Raw genomic sequence first — 21,683 nt, forward strand, 5'->3', positions numbered from 1 at the left:
ACACCACTCTTCCCTGCTCTCCCTGTTTCCCCCAGGGAGGGGAAAGAATTAGACAGAAATGTATTTACATCGCTTTATTTCTGTCTTTGCAGCATTACAGAGAAACGCGTCTGCTCTCATCAGACTCCAACAGTAGAGAGACAAACTCCACCCCTGTACTTCCAGTACAGGTCAGATGACACTCTGAGCTAACATCCGGTGCTCAGAACAGTGAATAGACTGCCCCTTTGTTTCCCCGGTACAGTCCCAAACATTCACATCCTGTTTTGCTTTCCAGCCACCTGCAGCTTGCTCTCGCATTGCTGCTTTTCCGTAACAATAGCTCAGTAATATCTGCTGTGACTGGTAGTGCCTCTCCAGGGTTCCAGACAGGAGATACTCCCAGCTCTGAGATGCTGGGAACTGAACCTGGAACTTTCTGCATGCAAAGCAGGCACCCTACCGAAGACTCTTTCCTCGATGATATAAACAGTGGAATATAAACAGAATTGTTTCCATTTTCTGTCTGGGTTAACATTATTTAATTTAAAAACTCATTATTTACAACTATTTATAAAAGCCTGCTGATTGGGCCAATGGCCCATCTAGTTCAGCATCCCATTCTCACAGTTGCTAACCTGTGGGAAGCTCACAAACAGCAACTGGTAGTTAGAAGCATAATTCTTGGCTGCATGTCATGGAAGACCTGCTTCCTGTCTTGCAGGCCTTTTCCACCTGGCCTGGAAGGTCAGGGCCCCAACTGACTCTGGCTATAAAATCTTAGGCTGCTGAAGAACCCAGAGACTATCTTGGCTATCTCTTAGAGCAAACCCAGGTCATTGAGCCTGGCTTCCACAGCCACCACCCACCATGAACCACCATTAGCAGGAATGACAGCAACAGCAGCTGATATGTTCTATGATTGCGATAAAGATTTATATTCTTGCTACTGATGCTGTTTTAAATCTGCATTTTATATTTGACTACCTTTATTAAGGTTTTATTTCAAAATCTTTAAGATAATAATTTAGCTTCCTGTTAATTATGCTTGCTTTGAATTGTTTTGTTTGGTGTTTTGATGTAGGTTGTAAACCGCTTGAGATTTTTTTCCTTAAAAATATAAAGCAGTATAGAAATGAAATTGATAATAATAATAATTCTCATTTAAAGCCATCCAAGTTGGCGGCCATTGTTAAGTTGTGGGTGAACATATCAGACGACACAGCGATTCTTCAAACAGCTCTTGTTTATTCACAGGCCAGAACAGAACTGAACTGAAGGGTTCAGTCAGCCTGCTTATATAGAGCTCCAGTACAACGTAACTGTAACAATTTTCTAAAGCTATCCAATCACTGAACGTCACTTTCGATCCCTTATTTGCATAACTACCTACAGTATCCCCCGGCTGGCCCAGGGTGAGAACTTCAGTACATAACAGCCATCACTGCCTCTTGTGGGAGAAACTTCAATAGCATGTGCTGTGTAAGGAGGTACTTCCTTTTGTCTGTCTTCCAACATTCAACTTAATTGGGTGTCCACAAATTCAAGCGTTAAGAGACAGAGAGAAAAGCTTTTCTCTCCCTACCTTCTTCACAACGTGCACAATTTTATACACCTCTATCATGTCTCCTCTTGCACATATTTTCTTTAAACTAGAAATCCCCAAATGTAACCTTTCTTCACAGGGGAATTGTTCCACTCTGGTTCCATTTTCTGAACATTTTCCAACTCTACAATAGCATTTTTGCGGTGAGCTGACCAGAACTGCACACACAAGTCACAAGCGTGGCTTTTAAACATTTCCTCATTTTAGTAACATCAATGGGTATAACTAGCTTCTCTTTAATATCGAACCTTAGACTGAAAAATCATGTACATCTCCAGCAGTGAGAAAATATACACTAGGACCAGTACTGAATTACTATGTAATCAGTCCACACACAGCCAGGAGTCAGCAGTTCTTTTCCTTTTCACAAGGAGTGGATGTCTCCTATTTTTACTGTACAGCATGAAAAAAGGTGACTTGAACTTAATTTAAAGGGTGCAAGTATTTTTCTTTAGCAGGTTGAGCATTCAGCCATCTGTGAGCTGGCACCCTATTACCAGCTCAATTTTGTCTGCAAGCTACATGCTTTAGTTATTGCAATTTGACATCTATCAGCCAGCAGACCCTCCAGCAGAGTGAAAGATAGGAAAGTGACAGAAAGACAGCTGGACAGATAAAAGGGAGCAGCTGTAAGACATATAGGTACAAACTGCAGGGACTGGAGCTCTAATGGATAGGAATTAACTGTCAACATTTTAGATAGATACAAAAGGGATTAAAAACAACAGAAAGAAAAATGAGCTTTTTAAAAGCATGTACCAAGGTTCTGATGAAGTAACCTTTAATTCTCATTTTAGATATACTGTAAAATCCTGCTGAATATATGGACAATCTTAAATATAATGAGAAATACATGAGGAAGAATCATGAAAAGAATTTGCAAGGTGTCTGTTTGATTCCAGAGAATCAAAATGATGGCATGGCAAGCAATGAAGTCTCCATAGCAATTGTTTATGTTCCAGGTTTTTTGTAAACACAAACTGTTTTCATATCCCTACATGGTGTGATGATACTCTATAGGTTTGTGGTTTTTTTAAGTACAGAAGCTATCTAGTGCTCCATATGTTGTTGACTAAAATTTTCAGGACCACATAATGTTCAATGACCGAGAATTGTTTATTATACCTAACTCCTACAGGACCAAAAAGATCATATTCATCAAATTGTTGCTCCACTACTAAGTTATCAAACCTAAAAAGTATGTGCAATATTATATTTCATTTCCTGACTTCTCAAATATGCTTCCGATCAGTCAACTTCGTTTTCATTTCCTACATATGCCTACTCATTATTTCAGATCCTTATGCCCTTTTAACTAACTTGTTATTCATGGGTGATTTGTTGTGTTAAACACATACTAAGAACATCAATACAATATGTATGTTGGCCCCTTCAGTCAGCTGATCTCTTTGCTCATAGTTTCAGTTATTATAATGGGATACTGCTGCCATAGTCTATCTCATGAGATATGGGTGTTTTGGATTTCTAAAACACTTGACTCTTTGTGACCCGCTTCTGTGGTCTTCAGAGTAAAGGCTGATGAAAAAAGTTGTGAGAACAGAATAATATATGGAAAAGGTTTGACTAGAAAGGAATACATTTCTATCATCTAATGGACGCATTCCATCATATGTCTACAAGCAAATGAGAGAGCTGTATATCCTAAATCTGTGTTTTTGCTTTCTTGCTCTGAATTCTTTTGTTAGCGAGGACAGAAGACTCATGGTAAGAAAGCTGAGAGGGAGACTGGGGAACCTGTACCTTTTATCTAGAAGAGAACCTCAATCTCCCAAATCTTTCTCTTCCAGGAACTGTATATATACACACAGTTTTAGTTACTCATCAGTACTTTTGTAACAACTTTAATCCCCACTCTCATCTCAGATGTGTTTTCATGCCTAATAATCAAAACAGCTCTCAATGGAGAAATAGGGTAAATCTGCCATGTTTACAAGCTGGAAACAAAGAATGAATAAAGGCATGTAGAGGTGAGTAACAGACCTGGAATTTTGGCTGGGCTGACAAAGTCAGTCCAGGCCTAATCTCACTAGTTTAGTAAAATGAGATTTTATCAGGGGCTATTTCCTAGTTAGCCCTGTAAGCTTATTACTGATTAGAGGCGATTTCAAAATATATTTTATGCACTACTACAGTGGTGCCTTGCAAGACGAAATTAATTCGTTCCGCGAGTCTTTTCGTCTTGTGATGTTTTTTGTCTTGCGAAGCACGGTCTGTCGCAACTGCGCCTCTTCAAGCGACTTTAAGAAAAAAGCGAACAAACTCGCAAGATGTTTTCGTCTTGCGAAGCAAGCCCATAGGGAAATTCGTCTAGCGAAGCAACGCAAAAACCGAAAAACCCTTTCGTCTAGCGAGTTTTTCGTTTTGCGAGGCATTCGTCTTGCGGGGCACCACTGTACATCTATGAGTCCTCATGTAATATAAAACTACATCCTCTTTGATTAATTAACTTTTCTTATTACTCCTGCAGCGTCAGCCAAGTCCTCTTTCTGCTTCATGTATCACCAATAATAACCATTCCAAAATTTCTGGGTGCTTCTCGTATTTATCTGATTTTATCTTAAATAATTGAAGTAGTAGAGATTGCATTCCTTCTAACAAACCAGGAAAAATATCACAGAAGTCACTCACTAAGGGGCATATGAGCTTTTAGAAAACAGTTTGAGATTTGTTTTTGTTTTTTAAAAAATCCATTCCTATTCCTCTTCTTGACTTCTTGTACAGATTAAGTGATTGCTATGGTATCTGTATTTTATTAATATGTTATGGTTTTTACTACATTGTATGATGCCCTGGGTTGGTTTTTTTTAAAAAGTGGAACATACCTCTTTACACTAAATATTGTACTTTGATATCTGTTCTTTTGAGCATAGGTTAATCAGCACATTTCACAGAATCATAGTAGAGTTGGAAGGGGCCATGAGGGTCATCTAGTCCAACCCCCTGCAATGCAGGGATCTTTCACCCAAAGTGGGGCTCAAACCCACAACCCTGAGATTAAGAGTCTCATGTTCTACCAATTGAGCTATCCCTCGTTTAACATTATTGTAACATTTAAAAAATCATATAACTTTATATCCTTTAAAAACTAATCTATATGTAGAAAGTAAGTATTCACATCTCTTCCATTTTGCAGAAATATAATGACCTACTGGTTCTGTTTAGTGTGGGGAAGAAAAACAAAGGGCAATTTACCAGAGATGCAAATGAATTACAATACAGTGCTATGCAAGTTAATTTTGAAGTAAGGTCCACTGTCAATAGGGCTTACTTCTATATGAGTGAGCATAGGATTTCAGCCTTTGGCTGAAATCGTGTCCACATTTATCTAGGAGTATATTTTATTGAACACTTCTGATAAGTCATGCATAGGATTGCTTAATGTTATCAGTCTGCACCAAGCTGTTGCCAGTGTTAAGTTGTGGGTGAACATATCAGACGACACAGCGATTCTTCAAACAGCTCTTGTTTATTCGCAGGCCAGAACTGAACTGAACTGAAGGGTTCAGCCAGCCTGCTTATATAGAGCTCTAGTACAACGTAACTGTAACAACTTTCTGTAACTATCCAATCACTGAACATCACTTTCGATCCCTTATTTGCATATGGGGACCTGAACTATCTACAGTATCCCCCTGCTGGCCCAGGGTGAGAACTTCAGTACATAATAATATGAACTATTGAGTATTAGTTCAAACATGCTCAACTAAATTATTTTAGCCCAGTGTTGCTGGGGTGAGTCACAATTGCACACTAATGATGATGTGAAAAGCTTTCCAAACATTCAAATCTGACTCTGCTAATTGATCACTGAAAGTTCATCGTTTTTACCACAGGAACTATCTAAAATCATCATGTAGCGTGATTTGTTTGGGGAAATAGAAGCCAATGCAGAGATGTATGTGACAGGTAAACCTTTAGCAAGATACATATCATTGCATGTTACAAGTGAGATACAGTCGTACCTTGGAAGTCGAACAGAATCCATTCCGGAAGTACGTTTGAAAACCAAAGCACGGCTTCTGATTGGCTGCAGGAAGCTCCTGCAGCCAATTGGAAGCCGCAGAAGTCCCATTGGACATTCAGATTCCAAAGAATGTTCGCAAACCAGAACACTCACTTCCGGGTTTGTGCGTTCGGGAGCCAAAACATCCTATAAAGATATCTCTCTGTACTTAATAAATGAATGCTTATATCTGTTGGAAACCCAGCATCAGTTATAGTGAATAGCACATAGATGGAGTACACATGATTTTCCTGCACAGAAATCTGATGCTCAAATGCTGGAGTTAGAAGGGTTAGGCTTCATGTATAGCAGCATATAAGGTTCTTAGGGACCTCCAATTGTCAGCATTGGAGAGAAAATGCTGGACTACATGGGTCTTGAGCTAATGAAGCAAGACAACTCTTGCATTCCTGTAACCACTCTAAATATTTCCCATTTCAGTTCGCAGTGCAGCATGAATAAAACTCAGAATGTCTTACAGAGGCAGTAACAAGAACTAGGAACCCTTCACAAAAAACTATTTGCATCACAAATGTTTTCAAAGCCCAAAGTTTAAATACACTGGTTTTTTTTAGCTGTTCTATTCTATGATTCTACTAACACAGCTTAATGACTACAATGAAATGAAAGCTAAAACTTTCTATTGTCACTTCAGGCCAAAATTCTACATTCAATTACTTTCCTTGATTGTGTTTATGGATTGCATAAATGTATCATGTACAGCTATGAGCTGAGTCTTTCTACTAAATACACCTTTTACTCATGCTACCACCACAGATCACTGTAAACCGAACATCTCACCTCTCATGTAGCCAAGAAAGAGGCATGTAGTGTAATACAACTGATTTATGATTTTATCCCCACCACACTCCTGAACACCCAACTCTCCCCAAACTGCAGCTGTCACTCAGCTGTATCACACTAGTACTCAAACACCCAGCCAATCATCACTCACCAACAACACAGCAACTCACTCTCTCCCCTCCCCCTCTAGCATTACCTTAAATAAAGTATTATATTTACCATTAGGCAACATCACTCTGTTTACATGTATATTTACATGTATATACAAATACAAAAACACCAGAACATCACACACATCTTGGTTTTCATTACGTAATTTTTAGGTGAAATGCTGAGAGGATGTAGGATGTTCTAAGAACATGCAACAATGGTGGGTAATTGCATTTCAAACCTATACTGGTGCACTTGTGGGCACTAGTCTATATTCCTCCTTGATATACAAGCTGGGGTGTAGGAAGGGTGGTGGTGGGGATGCAGTCCACCTCTGGTGTCATCCCTGAGGGGGTGACAAAATGGCAAACCGCGGGGGGGGGGGGACTTACCACGGGGCCTGGCCTGCAGTGCGCCCAAGCCACACATCTCTCCTGGGAATGACATGGTGGCTTGGGCCCCATGCTGCCTTAAATGGCAGTGTGGGGCTTGCGTTCGCCAGGCAGACTCAATGGGCAGCTCGCTGTGCTGTCCCTGTGGGCGGCTCGCTGCGGTGCCCCTGTGCGCGGATCGTCGCAGATCGCCCCGCCCCTGCCACTCCAGGTGCCAGAGCAGCTAGCTACGCCCCTGTATACAAGTTCATCAGTTTCCTGCTAGGGATTCTGGGACTGGTAGTTCAAATCCCATTTCCCAGCAGTAAATAATCTGCTGTGGCCTGGGGGTGCCTGCCACCCCAACCTTCCCATGCTTTTTTCCAAAGTAAGTAACGGAGCCCATAGGGTGGGGGAAGGAAAGGTCATGGCAGCAATAGGCACTGTATCAGTGCCCTATTAGTTTTCATTAGAGTTCAGATCAAAATCTTACAAAAAGCATGAACTTTTGCAAGCATTTATTTCAGGACAAGCTAAAGAACAATTGTGAATCTCTTAGGAACTTCAAAAGTAAAAGCTGAAGAAAAACTGCAGAAAGATGGAGAGTATTCTGAGGTCAGGTTTTGTTTTGAAGCAATGTACCATATTGATTTCTTAAATTGGGGTTCAAAAAATAGGGGTCATCTTATACATGGGGTCGTCTTATACACAGAAAAATACAGTACATTAAAAGTGATCGATCTATGTATATCTCCCAATGTGTTTATAATGTAATTTAGACCTAATATACCCAGTGCCTAGCTATGTCAAACGCCTGCCACTTCTGTCACACATGCCACAATTCTGTGTCTTTGATTAAGACTTACTTTCGTCTCCAGTTTCAAATTCAAACTTCTGGCTATAGCCGCTGTATCCTGTTGCAGTCCTGGCTCTGATATGAAATATGTACTTGGTGGCCGGTTTGAGGCCTGTGACGATAACACTTGGAGCCTTTGACCTTGTGGAGGAGTAGCTGAGCTGCTCCTGCTCCTGAGGGACAAAAGGGGGGAAAACGATGTCAAGTTGAGTTGTGAAAGCTGCGTAATAACAATCTTTCAAAACTAAATTCTTATGAATGTCAAAGTGTGTTCAGAAAGGGGTGACAGCTATTCCACGATGTATGGCGCAACCTATACTTAGACAGATCTTAAGAAATGTTGTGTTATCTTTCATATGGCGAGAACTGTGTCCTTGTGAATTGGGTTAGTAATTAGACTGGAGACAAAATAGTATGAAATTAGTACAAAACTACAAACAAAGCAAATGGCAGCAAAAATGACAGCTATATAATTTGAATAATGGACAAATTAGATTTCAATAAGGACTAATCAAGCATAACGTATAGATGTGGGAGCATTCAAATGCCCGCTACTCACTTCTACCCGCAGGTAGTGCCAAAAGGCAGGCGCTATCCGTGGGTAGACCTGTGGGTAAAAGAAAATGAAAATTAACTCTTTATTTTTATGTTTGCAAACCTGAAACAGGATCCTACTGTCTCACTGGTTTGGAAATCAGTTCTTAATGTCCTTTTAATAAATGCAGTAGCACAAAATGTCTCACACTAATAAAGCAGCTGTTAATCTGGATTTGGCAAAGTATTTAGGAAATGCTTACTGGGTAATGTCACACATAGTGTTTTCTTTTTCCAGATATAAAAGGCTGTAGGGGAAAAGAGAACGCACACATATATTTGTGTACATTATAACGTGTAAAGTTCTTGCATGAGTGTGCATTGCCAAATGTATATGTATTGGAAACCTAATGTATATATGGTGAAATAAATGTGTGTGTAATGTTAAGATTACACATGTTAAGATCACATGTACATGTGGTTTCATCTTGACCTGTCTAGGAAAATTCAAGGTCTGAATTTTCCCCATATCCTCTACTGACAGCAAGGGATGGCAGAGCACCTTTTAGGGTGATGCTTGTGTGTGTGTGTGTGTGTGTGTGTGTGTGTGTGTGTGTGTATAAAGGTTTTTCTTCAGGAACTCTTTTCTGTCCAGAGGCCACAATGCAAAAAAATTTACAAGCTTAAGTGCATCCAACTCTGTTTTTACTGTGGCCAGATTTTCTTCTGAGTTTCATGCTGGCAGAAAGAGGAGAAGGTGTCAGAGGCTATTAAAAGAACTATGAGTGGAGGGGTGTCATTCTCTGGACCCCAGGGAAACTTTCCAAACCTGCTGTATGTGGAACTGGATGTGGAGAGTGTAACTGACTGCTGAATGGGATACAGCTGTGGGCAGCTGGAGAAAGCTCTATTCACCTTGGGCTTGACCATAAAAAGCAAGCCTAGAGTGAAAGACTCGGGTGATATCAACAGAATCATCCTCTTTCCGAGACGTTTGTGAGCTATGAAACTGTTTGGACCCTAGGTGAGAGCCAGGGATGGTGGGTAGAATCCTGGATGAGAGCTGGCAGGCCGAGAGGGAAGGTATTTCAGGAGGAGAAGGAATTGATATTGGTTTATACTTATTAGTAATTTTGTATGAAAGTAACATTTTTGTAAGACTTGCTGTTGTTTAGGTCTGTTGTTGTTTTAGTTTTCTGTACTTGCTTAGAGATTTTTTTTATATATTAAGTGGTATAGAAACTGTAAATAAATATTAAATAAATGTTCTTGTAAGGCTCTGGGGGATTCTGTGTTGGGGCAAAACAGTTCACGTGCTTAATTACGAGCAAGAAGCATATTTCTTGTTCATTAGGCAACTGCCATTGCTCTCCTTTTGTTATTTATATTTTAAAGTTTTCAAGAGATGTTCCACAATTTTTGCATGAACTACTGAAAACATATTTGTGGTACACCCCCCTCACTGCATCATCCCAAAATTCAATTAATTTATTCATTCAAATAAATAAAATGCATTAACAGAAGGTGTACACACACACACAATATCAATTATCTACACACATACACACAGACATTATATGTCTCAAAATAAAAACATTCTGTTTATATTCCTCATTCCTCATTGTTATCTGTGTCAATTGGTATATAGTTATAAGAACTATTCCATACTACTTTGAATTTTATCCTCATTTTCTTGCTTTGTCTATACCATCTGCTCATGTCAGATGCTTCCTTGACCAACAGGTACTGGACACACCATGGGGACCACTCTGATTTCCAGTGTCAAAGGCATAGGCATTTAGCGACTATGATGATTCTATGAAATGGCATTATGTGCAGTTTGTTCAGTTCCTATGTATTAGGTACTCATCCAAGGCCAGCTCCAATCTTTTATATTTTTCTTCCTTGCCTTTAGGGTACCTTCAGTATGATATCAGAATATATGGTCCATAATTCAGGTTAGAACAAAATTGTCCACAAATATCTACATAACATAACTGGCACCCACAGGGCACCTTATGAATCTGTAATATGATAATGTTCAGAAATGTGGTGTGTTAAGTTACCATAAGGCACTTTCTTCCTGATAACTTGAAAGAAATAAGGTTCATGGGAGACATGTTGGGTGGGGGTGGAGGGCAAGGAGAAGAACTAAGGAATGTTATTGTTAATAGCAGAGCTGAAGCTTTTGGATAGCACATCTTTACCATGAAGCAGCACCTCGCATATAGAATTGGCCTAACTCTTAGAATTGGCCAAACTCATAATGTAATGCCGCTGAAGTGATTTATGGCACAGCAAAGTTTTTAACACTGCTCAGGAGGAATAGTGCATGACCACTATCTGAACAGCATAAACTAAACATAACAATTTCAATATGATTAAGTTGTGGTGCTCAGGGAAAACGAAGCACCAGAGAAAAAAATTAAATGATCTGTGATGCTCATAATTCAAAACAGGGTAGACAACATGAAAAACTGTACTATAGGGTGTCTTCAGGTTGCTATTTATTTTTTAATGAAGTCTCCAGCACATTATTACATTCTGAAATAGCAATCATCATGTAAAATGAACAAGGAAAATATAAAATATGTACATATAAATAGAATGTACAAAGGGTACAAACACCAAACAGATTATTATAAAATGATATTCCCTAAAAAGCAATTAAATTTTGCCTGCTCAACAAGTGTTAAGATTATGAGACAACTAAAGAGACAAATCAGACTCTGTTGTTTGCTTTTAATGAGGAAGGGAGATGTGTCTGGGAGGAGAGTAGGGGCAGCAATCACACTGGTTCAAGGGAGGGAGAGATATGGTGTGGGAAGTAGTGCAGGCTAGGTAAGGAGCACATGGCACAGGCAATTAGTGACTGTCCCATGTGCCAGCCCTTCTTCCAACCTCGGGAATTGTGGCGTCCTACCAGCCAGCCCTGATGTCTGTGGCACCTGTTGCAGAATGCTGTGTTGGCTCTGAGTAAGACTTCCCTCATCCATGATCTGATTTTGGATGAGGAGGCCAATCTAGCCTCTATCACTGAGACCTGGGTAGGTGAGCAGGGTGGAGTTGGTCTCACCCTGTTGTGCTCACCTGCGTACACTGTGCAGCATCAGGGCAGACTTGAGGGGTGGGAAGGGGGAGTTGCTGTGGTCTACAGAAATTCTGTTCTCTCTCCAGGCTTTCTGTCAAGCTTGAGGTGGGCATCTAGTCTCTGTGTTCCTGGCAACCGGGACAGATTAAGGATTCTGCTGCCTTGTTGCCCATATGTCTCCTGTTGACAGAGCTGGTCTCAGAGGCAGTGTTGAGGACTCACAAACTGCTGGTTTTGGGTGACTTCAACATCCATGCTAAGGCAACTGGTTCTGAGATGGCTCAGGATGACCATGGGTCTGTCCCAAAATGTCCCCAACCCAACGCATGACTGCACTGCCTGCCAATTAGTTTTTGGGCTCAATTCAAAGTGCTGGTTCTGGCCTATAATGCCTTAAAGGGATTAGGACTGCAATACTTCAAGGACTGCCTCTCCCTATATGAACTGACCTGGACCCTACGATCATCATCTCAGGGTCTTCTTTGTGTACCTCTGCCCTAAGAGGACCGGAGGGCGGCAACATGAGAACAGGCCTTTTCTGTGATGACTCTCCACTTGTGGAATGCTCTCCCTAGAGACGCTTGCTTGCCACCTTCATTACATATCTTTAGACACTTGGCAAAAACATTCCTCTTCTCCCATGCCTTTGGCTACCGTAATTAAACCTATGGCCTTTTAAACTCTGTGTGAGACAGTTTTTAAAAATTAAATTTCTTTCTTATTATGGTATGTATTTTTGTGTTTTTTCATTGTAAATTGCCCTGTGATCATCGGATGAAGGGCGAGATAAAATGTAATTGATAAAAATAATTAAATTGCTTGCAGTAGTTTTTCACAGAGAATATTGTCAGAGTGTACTGGGATACTTTTATCACATTTTTCTTTTATATTTTCACATTTGTCTCTAATCTGGAAAACAAATTTTGTAGCATGAAATAATGATTAAATACTGAACGTACATTTTGGCCTTTAAAGTTTTAAATTCAGTTTCCACCTAGCCCTTCAGCAAAACTGCCAACAAGAGGAGTGGGCAGAGGTGGTGGGATACAAATAAATAGTTGAGCTAAATAGCTGAGTTCTGATTAAATATCATTTTAATGTGGCTTATGTAGCCAGGATGAAGAAAGAAGCAAATTTGAGGTGAGTGGAGATGGGGAGCGCACAACAGTTCTCATACCTAGCAAAATGGCAGACATTTGATAACCATGGCATAGAATTATTAATGTTTATTATCTCTAAAGGGACATGGAAAAATGGATTCAGAAATGGATTCTAAATACAAAGCAGATCTAAAGTTACAAGGTTCAATAACATTGAAAGCTTAGGCTCATGCCTTAAATCAGAATGTAATCAGGGTTAGTCAAGGTGGAAAGTGTATGCTGGAAAATACTGAAATGGCTCAAATATTGATTGCTACATTTTCCAGCTGCCGTTTAATGCTCCAGTAATGCCTGTTTTCCTACATGAAAGCTTCAGAATCAATATGTCAAATACTGTGTTGTGTATGTTTATGAAATTGGCCCAAAATAATACAAGTGATGCAGTTAATCCCAATTCCCAATGTGGCAGAGGACTGTAATGAACAAAAGGATATAAAGCAATGCTGAAGATAGTGACAATCTCATTCAACAACATGCTTTACCTACCCCAAATATTGATTACATCTTCATTCTCACTATAATCTCTAGGATCTTATAAATTTGGACTCATATTTCTTCAGTGGATTTAAATCCAGCTGTCTTAACTGAACAAACCTTTATTTATATGGCACTTTAGTATTTTAACCCCTTCTGCATTTAAGGTATTACTAACAATATTTCCCACATCAAATTATCTAGCACCACAGATTTACTGAATATCCCACAGTTCAGTGACATGAGATAACATCTGAGGACTTCAATGATATTGAGGTATGGCAGGAACTTTTTCATCTTAGGCTGTAAGAGCCTAAGATTTAAATATACCTGAAATAAATAAATACCCACAAAAAGTAGCTATAAAGATAGCCATCTAAGACATGCGGCTGAAGAAAGGCAGGTTACATGACCAATAACATTATTTCCTTTGTTAGGTGAATCTTTGTTTTACGTATGTAGGTTCCATTGAAGTAAAAAAGAAGTGGCCAGATATGGTCCATCAGTTGCTTCTATCTCCTGAATTTTAAGGGTCAGTTCGCAATGTAGCCTGTAAAAGGCATAAACTGCTATAATGTATTCATGTATCTCTTGTTTACACAGAACAGCTTTTTGCAGTTGCAGGCATGCACGTGTCAAATGATAATTGAATTCAGGAATTCAGTGCCTGTAGTTGTGTGTATTAGTATTTAGATTTTGCCATCTTTCATCTGAAAACACGTTTATAGGAGCCTAATCCTACATAACAGCAGCAGAGCAAAAGACCAGACTTGGGGTGTCAGGACCAGTGCAAGGAATTTTCTCTTCCCCTTGCTCTGGTGCTAGAAACTAGTCCTTCTCATCCAGCACTGCTGCTCCAGTATATATTTTTGTACAACAGGAGTGCCATGCAAGGGCCTTTCCAAGACAGCAAGGGACTCGTAAGAAAGGTAGAGCAATTAGCAGTCCCACTGAGAAACTGGCCTTCTAATGCTAGCATGATCTTGTGCCAGCAAATTCCGCCACTGCCCTCACATAGGATGCTAGGTTTGCTCTATAACTGTTGCAGTGCAGCCAGGGATTGGATTGGGCGGTAAACTATGAAACTGAAAAGGTAAGTTTGGAAATGTGATAATAAAATAATAGGAAGCAAACAAGGAAGGAATGTAATACAGTAATAGTAATAATAGTAATAATAGTAATAATAGTAATAATAGTAATAATAATAATAATAATAATAATAATAATAATAATAATAATAACAATAATTTTATAACCCACCCTTAAGTATAAGGTCCCAGAGAGAATTTAAAATATACATCCCAGGTATCAAAGGTCATGGTATTGTACAGCAGAGAGGGAATTCCATAAAGCTGCCACAGAGAATACCCTCTCAAGACCACCACCTTCTGAGCCTCTGAGGGTGGGCCCCCTCTGCTAACCTTAATACTTGAGAGGGTCTGTGGGGAAGGAGGTGGTCTTTAGGCAGGGCTTTTTTTCCAGGGGGAACTCACTGGAACTCAGTTCCAGCAGCTCTCAGGTGGGCGCCATTGCCATTCTAAGAGAACAAGGGAGGTGTTAATGGTGAGTTCCGGCACCCCTTTTTCTAGAAAAACGCATTGTCTTTAAGGCTTTAAACAGTAACATGAACACCTTGTTTGGGCTTAAAAAACAACTGGTAGCCACTGCAGCTGTTTCAAAACAGGGGCTATTTGAGTTCTAAAAGGAAATACAGCCGATAATCTGGCTGCTGCATTTTGGAGAAGTTGAAGTTTCTTAGATACCTCAAGGGCAGCTTCAGTTAGAGCACATCGACTCATCTAATCTGGAAGTTCCCAGAGCATGGAGTACAGTGGCTGGAGCTGGTGAACGAGCCAGAGCTTGAAAAAGGCACTCCTAGTCACTGAGGCCACATGAGCCTCTAGTGATAGTGTTGAATCCAGGAGCACACCAAACTGCAAACCTTCCAAAGGAATGCAATCTCTTCCAGAACAGGCAATTTCCCCACCTCCTGGATGTGAAAACTCTGGACACATAACACCTCTGCCTTTTTGGGATTCAGCTTCAATTTATTAGCACACATCCAGCCCATAACTGCCTCCAAGCACCAGTGTAGCATCTCAATTGCCTCTCTGGAGTCAGATGAAACAGAAAGCTAGAGCTAGGTGTCACTTGCATATTGATGATGCCAAATCTCCTGAGGACAGCTCCCAGTGGCTTCATATAGGTGTTAAATAGTATGGGGTACAAGATGGAATCCTGCGGGACACCACAGGACAGCTCCCATGGTGCCAAACCATAGCCTCCCGTAAGTACTTTGTGGAAACAGCCCTCAAGATAAGAACAGAGCCACTGAAGCATAGTGCCCCAGGCGTCAACCTCCCACAGGGCCTCCAGAAGGATGCTGTGGTCAACAGCATCAAAGGCGGTTGAGAGATCAAGGATATTAAGTAGGATCACACTCTTCCTTTCTCCTGACAAATGTCACCAGCTAGCCTGTACAAGGCAGTTTCACTGTCATGGTCAGGCCTGAAGCCAGAATGGAATGGATCCAAGTAATCAGTTTCCTCCAAGCATGCTCAAAGCTCACCTTCTTGAGCACCTCGCCCCAAAAGAGGATGTTCACACCTGGGTAATAGTATTAAATATCTTAACAATTTCTGAACATTACAGAAGAAATACCGTATTTTTCGCCCCATAAGACGCACTTTTTCCCCTCCAAAAATGAAGGGGAAATCGGGGTGCGTCTTATGGGGCGAATGCCTGCAAGCCTCGCGCGCCCGGCAGGAGGTCCCATCGGGTGTGCGAGGCTTGGGGCGGCAGCCTGTCGCCCGAAGCACGGGGAGCCCTCTGGAGGGCTCCCCCTGCTTCCGGCGAGTGTCTGCAAGCCTCGCGCACCCGGCAGGAGGTCCCACCGGGTGCGCGAGGCTTGGGGCGGCAGCGGACTGCTTGCCCGCACCTAGAAGCTTGGGGCGCGCTGAGCTCAGCACGCCCCAAGCTTCTAGGTGCGCGCAAGCAGTCCGCTGCCGCCCCAAGCCTCGCGCACCCAGCGGGACCTCCTGCCGGGTGCGGGAGGCTTGGGGCGGCAGCGGACTGCTTGCCGGGATGCAGAAGCTTGGCGCGCGCTGAGCTCAGCACGCCCCAAGCTTCTAGGGGCGCGCAAGCAGTCCGCTGCCGCCCCAAGCCTTGCGCACCCAGCGGGACCTCCTGCCGGGTGCGGGAGGCTTGGGGCGGCAGCGGACTGCTTGCCGGGATGCAGAAGCTTGGCGCGCGCTGAGCTCAGCACGCCCCAAGCTTCTAGGGGCGCGCAAGCAGTCCGCTGCCGCCCCAAGCCTCGCGCACCCAGCGGGACCTCCTGCCGGGTGCGGGAGACTTGGGGCGGCAGCGGACTGCTTGCCGGCACGCAGAAGCTTGGGGCGCGCTGACCTCAGCTTGCCCCAAGCTTCTGGATTAGCGCAGGGGTCCGCTAGCCCTGGGAGAGGCGCCCGGCTCTCCCACGCTAGCGGAGACCTTGCCGGCACGCAGAAGCTTGGGGCGCGCTGAGCTCCGCACGCCCCAAGCTCCTGGTGTAGCGCAGCGCACCTGGGGGGGAAATAAAAATTTTTTCCTTTATTTCCCCCCCTAAAATCTAGGTGCGTCTTATGGGCCGGTGCGTCTTATGGGGCGAAAAATACGGTACCTACAATGCCTGTCTATTTTAGTTTGCTATCCACATATTTTAAAAAAGGCATGTAGATTATGGTAACCATATGCAAGTAGGTTCTGCAAATTAGTTCTGCTGCATGAACATGATACATTTTGGGTGCAGCTCACAGTACCAAATAAGTTGACTGCTGTACTATAATTGACATTCTTTTCTTGCTAGGATACCCCGCCCCACCATGGGAGAAAGAAGAACTAAAGGCAAGAAGTAGTAGTTCTGGAAATTATGGAACTAAATAGGTTGGGGGGGTATTGGGGGAAAAGCTTCAGTTTCCAAAGCACATTCACAGAAGCAGAATTTAAAATTAGATTTTTGCAAAGTGAAAAGCTTTATGGTTGTGGTCCAATTTTCCTAAATACTGGACCAGAATAGAATGATCCAGCCTTCTATAACACAAAAACAATAAGTAAGATTACTGGGATGTATTTATTCATATGTATATACACATACTCAGCAAGGGGCATGTACCATTATCCATCCCCCAGCAGCCATAGCCAAGCACTCAAAAAATCCACCTTCCTTCCATCTCTCTGACAGTCCTCAATTAATGAGTTCCGATATAATGCTAAACCATGATTCAGCATTACAAGAACAAACCTGTGTGAGCCCTGTCGCTCCCATACCTCTCCTCTGGTAGCCTGCAAGGAGAAGACTGGAAGCTTCTGCTTACACTTTTGATTACAGGCAGTTTAGTGTCTTGTCCACTTGCTTCAACTTACATGTGATCTCTTTGGTTTATTATTATTGAATTATTTCACTGCAGGCCAGTTATGTGTTTTTGGAATACAGAGCTAGCCAAAGCACAAGGTATTTGGTCACTAGGCAGTTATAAAGGGTGCATGTGCTATACATGTAGCAATTTAAGCATTACACAGAGCTATAGGGATAGGAGGGAATGTGAGTGACCTGGCTGTTTCCTGCATTACATTTGAAATCAGAACTTGGATATCTCTCCCACAGACAGATGTGTCAGAGTTATAGGCATCTGGGTGTTACACATTTCACAATGAGTGAGATGCATTCGGTCCTACTTTAGATATAATGGGAAAGATTGGGGGGAAAGAGAGACATTGCCACTTTCTGTCCCTGCACCAGTGTAACAGCTGTAACAATTTTAACCTTCACATTCCTAATATAATTTTTTTGAGTGACACCATGATAATTGTTAACTACCCTGAGATCAGTATAAGTCTGTAAAATTCTACACTGATTTTTTTTTTTGGGGGGAGGGGTGTTAAGGTGGGCTCACATATTCCTGTAATGTGTCAAAGCCTGCTGGTTTTTTTTTGCCCTGGATCCAATGGTGCACTTCCATGAGAGGAAATGTCTTTTTGTGTGTGGAAGGGTTGCTTCTAACATAGAAAAATAAATGTTTCCATTCCAGAGAAGTTCTTTCATTTGCACAATTCTTTGTGCAAAACTCTCTTTGCCTCTTAGGACCTTTCAAAAGCCCACTTGTTTTTAGCTCCCATATTCACGACGTCTCTTATAGAAATAATCTGACACTGCAGGGCAAGAGGCCTCCCTCTGGATAACCCAACAGTTCACGGAACAGAGCTCACAGTTTCCTTCCACACACAGGTTTTTGTATCCAAACCCCCATTTATATTTTTTCTAGGCTTTTTGTCACATACATAATCAAAACTGAATAGTAGAAATTTCCAATTATTTTCATTACTACAAAATGCTCCCATGCATGTCCACACAGCAACACATGGGGGGTGGGGGCAGACTTTGGTGTACTAAAGTGTAGCAAATCCACTTAAATACAGTTGTGAAATCATATATTTATATGAAAGTATCTCCTCAATTATAAATGTACCACTGCTAATTTGATATATGGTTGAACAGGCATCACACACCCTGCCTATGATGAAATACATGGCAATTTTACTTAGAAATATTTTACACTCAGGTCTGTTATTAAGATGAGCGCTGTTTGTACAAGGTCACTGCAAACACAAGATGTATCAACTGAGTCAAATATCCACTATAACATAAATGTTTTTATGAGCAGCAGGTGTATTCCTGCAAAAGACTATAAAGCTATTAACTGCTCAGTAAGGAATACATAATAATAGGTTGTTAACTCAACTGCTCTGACAAGAGCAGGGAGAAAGGACACTTTAAAATCATTAGTAAGGCCTGCAGAAAATGAAGATAGTCTACACACTATGATTTTGAGGCAAGGATGGTTTTGAGTCAAAAAGATAAATGGCTTGGATTCTAAGAGAAGTTAACTTGAAGTTCACGGAAGGTAAGTTTTCTGAACTTTCCTCAACAGCCTTTGCCCCCCCCCCCCAGCCTCAATGGAGGATTGGGACCCTCCTGAATTGGGGTGGAGAAGGTAAATTTCATTCCATGAACTTCCTTGCATTAACATAGATTAGAATAGAAACCCATGCCCTGCAATGTCCCTTCTTTCCTCCAAGAACAACATTGTTCTTTTTATTTTAAAAGACAAACTACAAGAGATATTTGTGATGTTTAGGAATGTTTTTAATATTTATTCTAATTTCATTTCCTCCTAAAAAGGGAACATTGCATAAGGTAAAAATAAAAAATAAAAATAACACACTTAAACTGGAGGCTAACAGTTTTCATAGAGATTAATGTGTATAACAGGGGCAACATTACCCTTGCTGTACACAAATATTAATTTAGTCCCATTGGTTAAATAGCTATTGCAGGAATTTGAAGCAATACAAATATATCCAAACTGGTTTGTTGGAGACATTGGTGGGATGGGGGAGGGAAGAGATCCACTTCTATGGGGGGAGGGGAACCCTACCGAAAGTATTCAGCCTTAGTTAGAACTAAGAGAATTAGACCAGACTTGGTCCTCATGACCCTCCAGCGTGCATCTGCCTTAAGAAAATATTCAGAGCATGTTCTGTTCCCATCTAAGCAGTCATTACATGACTGGTTTTGTTGTAGAAAGGTCAGCATTTTAACATAGCATTGGATATCAATCGGGCACTTCTAAAGATCAGCAATTCTGATAATCATTTTCACGGTTATTTTCTGTTGGGATATAATCTGCAAATGATAATTTGCTTGCAGGCATAATATTAACATATTTTTAATGGGTACTATGGACTTATCCCAAAGGATGCTTGGTTTAGTAAAGTGTAGTTGCAATTTGTGGTTGTGCACAAAGGCCATAACACAAAACTGTGCAGGGATAGTGTACATCAAGCTCCATTCACATAAGGGGTGTTTTTTCTAATTAATTTCATCATCAGGGAATAACCTGTTCTGTGCACTAAAATGTGGTAACATAAACATTAATAATCTGCTATTATCTTTACCAGAATGTTTGTCATATACTATCTCAACAGTATACCATCTAACTTACATCTTAGCAGTTTACATACAAAAAGACACTATGAAAGCAGGTTACACATATTTATTAGTGTTCATAACCATCACCATCAAGCTGCTGAAATGTCATTAACTTGTTTACTATTGTCCAGAATTAATAGGCATTAAAAACAAGTCATGTTAATTATGCTTATTAAGGCAAAAAGATGCATATTAAAGTAATGCTCTGATCATATTAGTACTTTGATCCTGGCAGGCTGTTATTTCTTTTTCCAGCGCTTCTTTCAATGACCTTTTGTCTGCGATGGAAGTACTCATGTGAAAATTTCACCAAACATTTAGATCACACATGAGCAAACTGCTATACTGTGACTGAGTAGCCAACCGCAGCACAAACTGATGGCAAAATATGTCTACAGCCACTTCACTGTGTCCAAAATTCAGTTTGACAAGGTACTGGGCCAACAGTAGGCCACATAAATGAGCTCTAGCTCATTCAAACAAGGTGATAAGAAATCTATCTATAAAACTGCAGGCTATACTGTATGTTGATCTACAAAAAAGGGACAATGTTAAAAACAAGATGCTTTGAGGGTTTTATTTCATTTAAGTCAAGACCTACTTTCTCATAGTACTTGATCTCGTAGTCCAGAATGGCTCCATTAGGAAAATCAGGGTCTTGCCATGAGAGGGCAATGCTGTTTTGGGAAGCCCAGTCCTTCCTGACCATACCTATCAAGGAGGGTGCTGAAAAGGAAAAGGATAACTATGGGTTAAAGACAATGCAACATATTTAGACTATCACAAGGAGGTAATTTGGGGTGGTGTCCAAAAGACATAGCCAGCAGATCACACTGGTGTTTTCAAGAGACTGGGTGGAACATGGAGAAGATAGTGCAGAATAACACATTAAGAAGTTAATTGTTCAAACAGGATTCCCTCCAGAAACAGACGTGTGATCCAACAAGTTTCTGTACTACTGTATTCAATGCCCAGAGAAAGTTTATTATCACAATTTAAATTAATAGACACCATTCCTTTTGGAAAATGGTCAAATGTTGAAGTAAATACAATCTGTTCATACTTTATACTCATTTTCGATGTGACAAAGGGCATATAAAAAGTAGCATGACTTATAGGAGATGTGAAAAAGTTTCCTGAGACCACATGAGGCTTCTGACCCAGGTCTGGAAGCTGCGGCTGGTACAGAACAGAATCCTGTGGCATATCTGCTCCGTGGGGCAGCCTTCTGGAAGCACATTACACAGATACTAGAACAATTGCACAGACTGCCTATGTGCTGCTGAGCCAAGTTCAAGAATTCTGTATTTTCATACAAGATCCTACAAAACTTAGGACCTAGATAGTTGACAGAGCTTGTGTTCCCATATAGACCTACCCCATATTCTACCTTTGTGTAGGCACCAGGTGTTGCTAGAGATTGTACAATAACAGAGAATGAGAACTCATTGGGTGCAGTATTCTACCTTGATATTGGCTATTTTGTCCTTGCTTAGCAGCAGCTTGTAAATCTAAAAGTTACTAGCCAGCAGCACCTCTGTGTTCCTATATAGTCAGACAATATTACCAGACCTAAAACCATAATCACAGGCTTATTCCCATGCTTA

General features: G+C 41.1%; 1 protein-coding gene across 4 annotated transcripts in view; it reads right to left on the bottom strand.

Annotated features, from left to right (window-relative positions):
• Nucleotides 1-21,683, bottom strand: part of EPHA6 (EPH receptor A6) — a 367,313-nt gene that overhangs the window by 96,366 nt on the left and 249,264 nt on the right. For 2 of the 4 annotated variants that reach the window (XM_081198943.1, XM_081198945.1), the window contains exons 6-8: nt 20,678-20,802; nt 8,350-8,397; nt 7,801-7,963 (exon numbers count right to left, since the gene is read on the bottom strand). In XM_081198943.1, the coding sequence (XP_081055069.1) occupies nt 7,801-7,963; nt 8,350-8,397; nt 20,678-20,802 (336 nt within the window). Of the gene's footprint in view, nt 1-6,955; nt 7,140-7,800; nt 7,964-8,349; nt 8,398-20,677; nt 20,803-21,683 lie in introns of those variants that run through there. The other 2 variants (XM_081198944.1, XM_081198946.1) reach the window with 2 other exon arrangements.

The sequence above is a fragment of the Podarcis bocagei genome (assembly GCF_964188305.1).
Source record: "Podarcis bocagei genome assembly, chromosome: 6".
In the NCBI taxonomy this organism is placed as follows: Eukaryota; Metazoa; Chordata; class Lepidosauria; order Squamata; family Lacertidae; genus Podarcis; species Podarcis bocagei.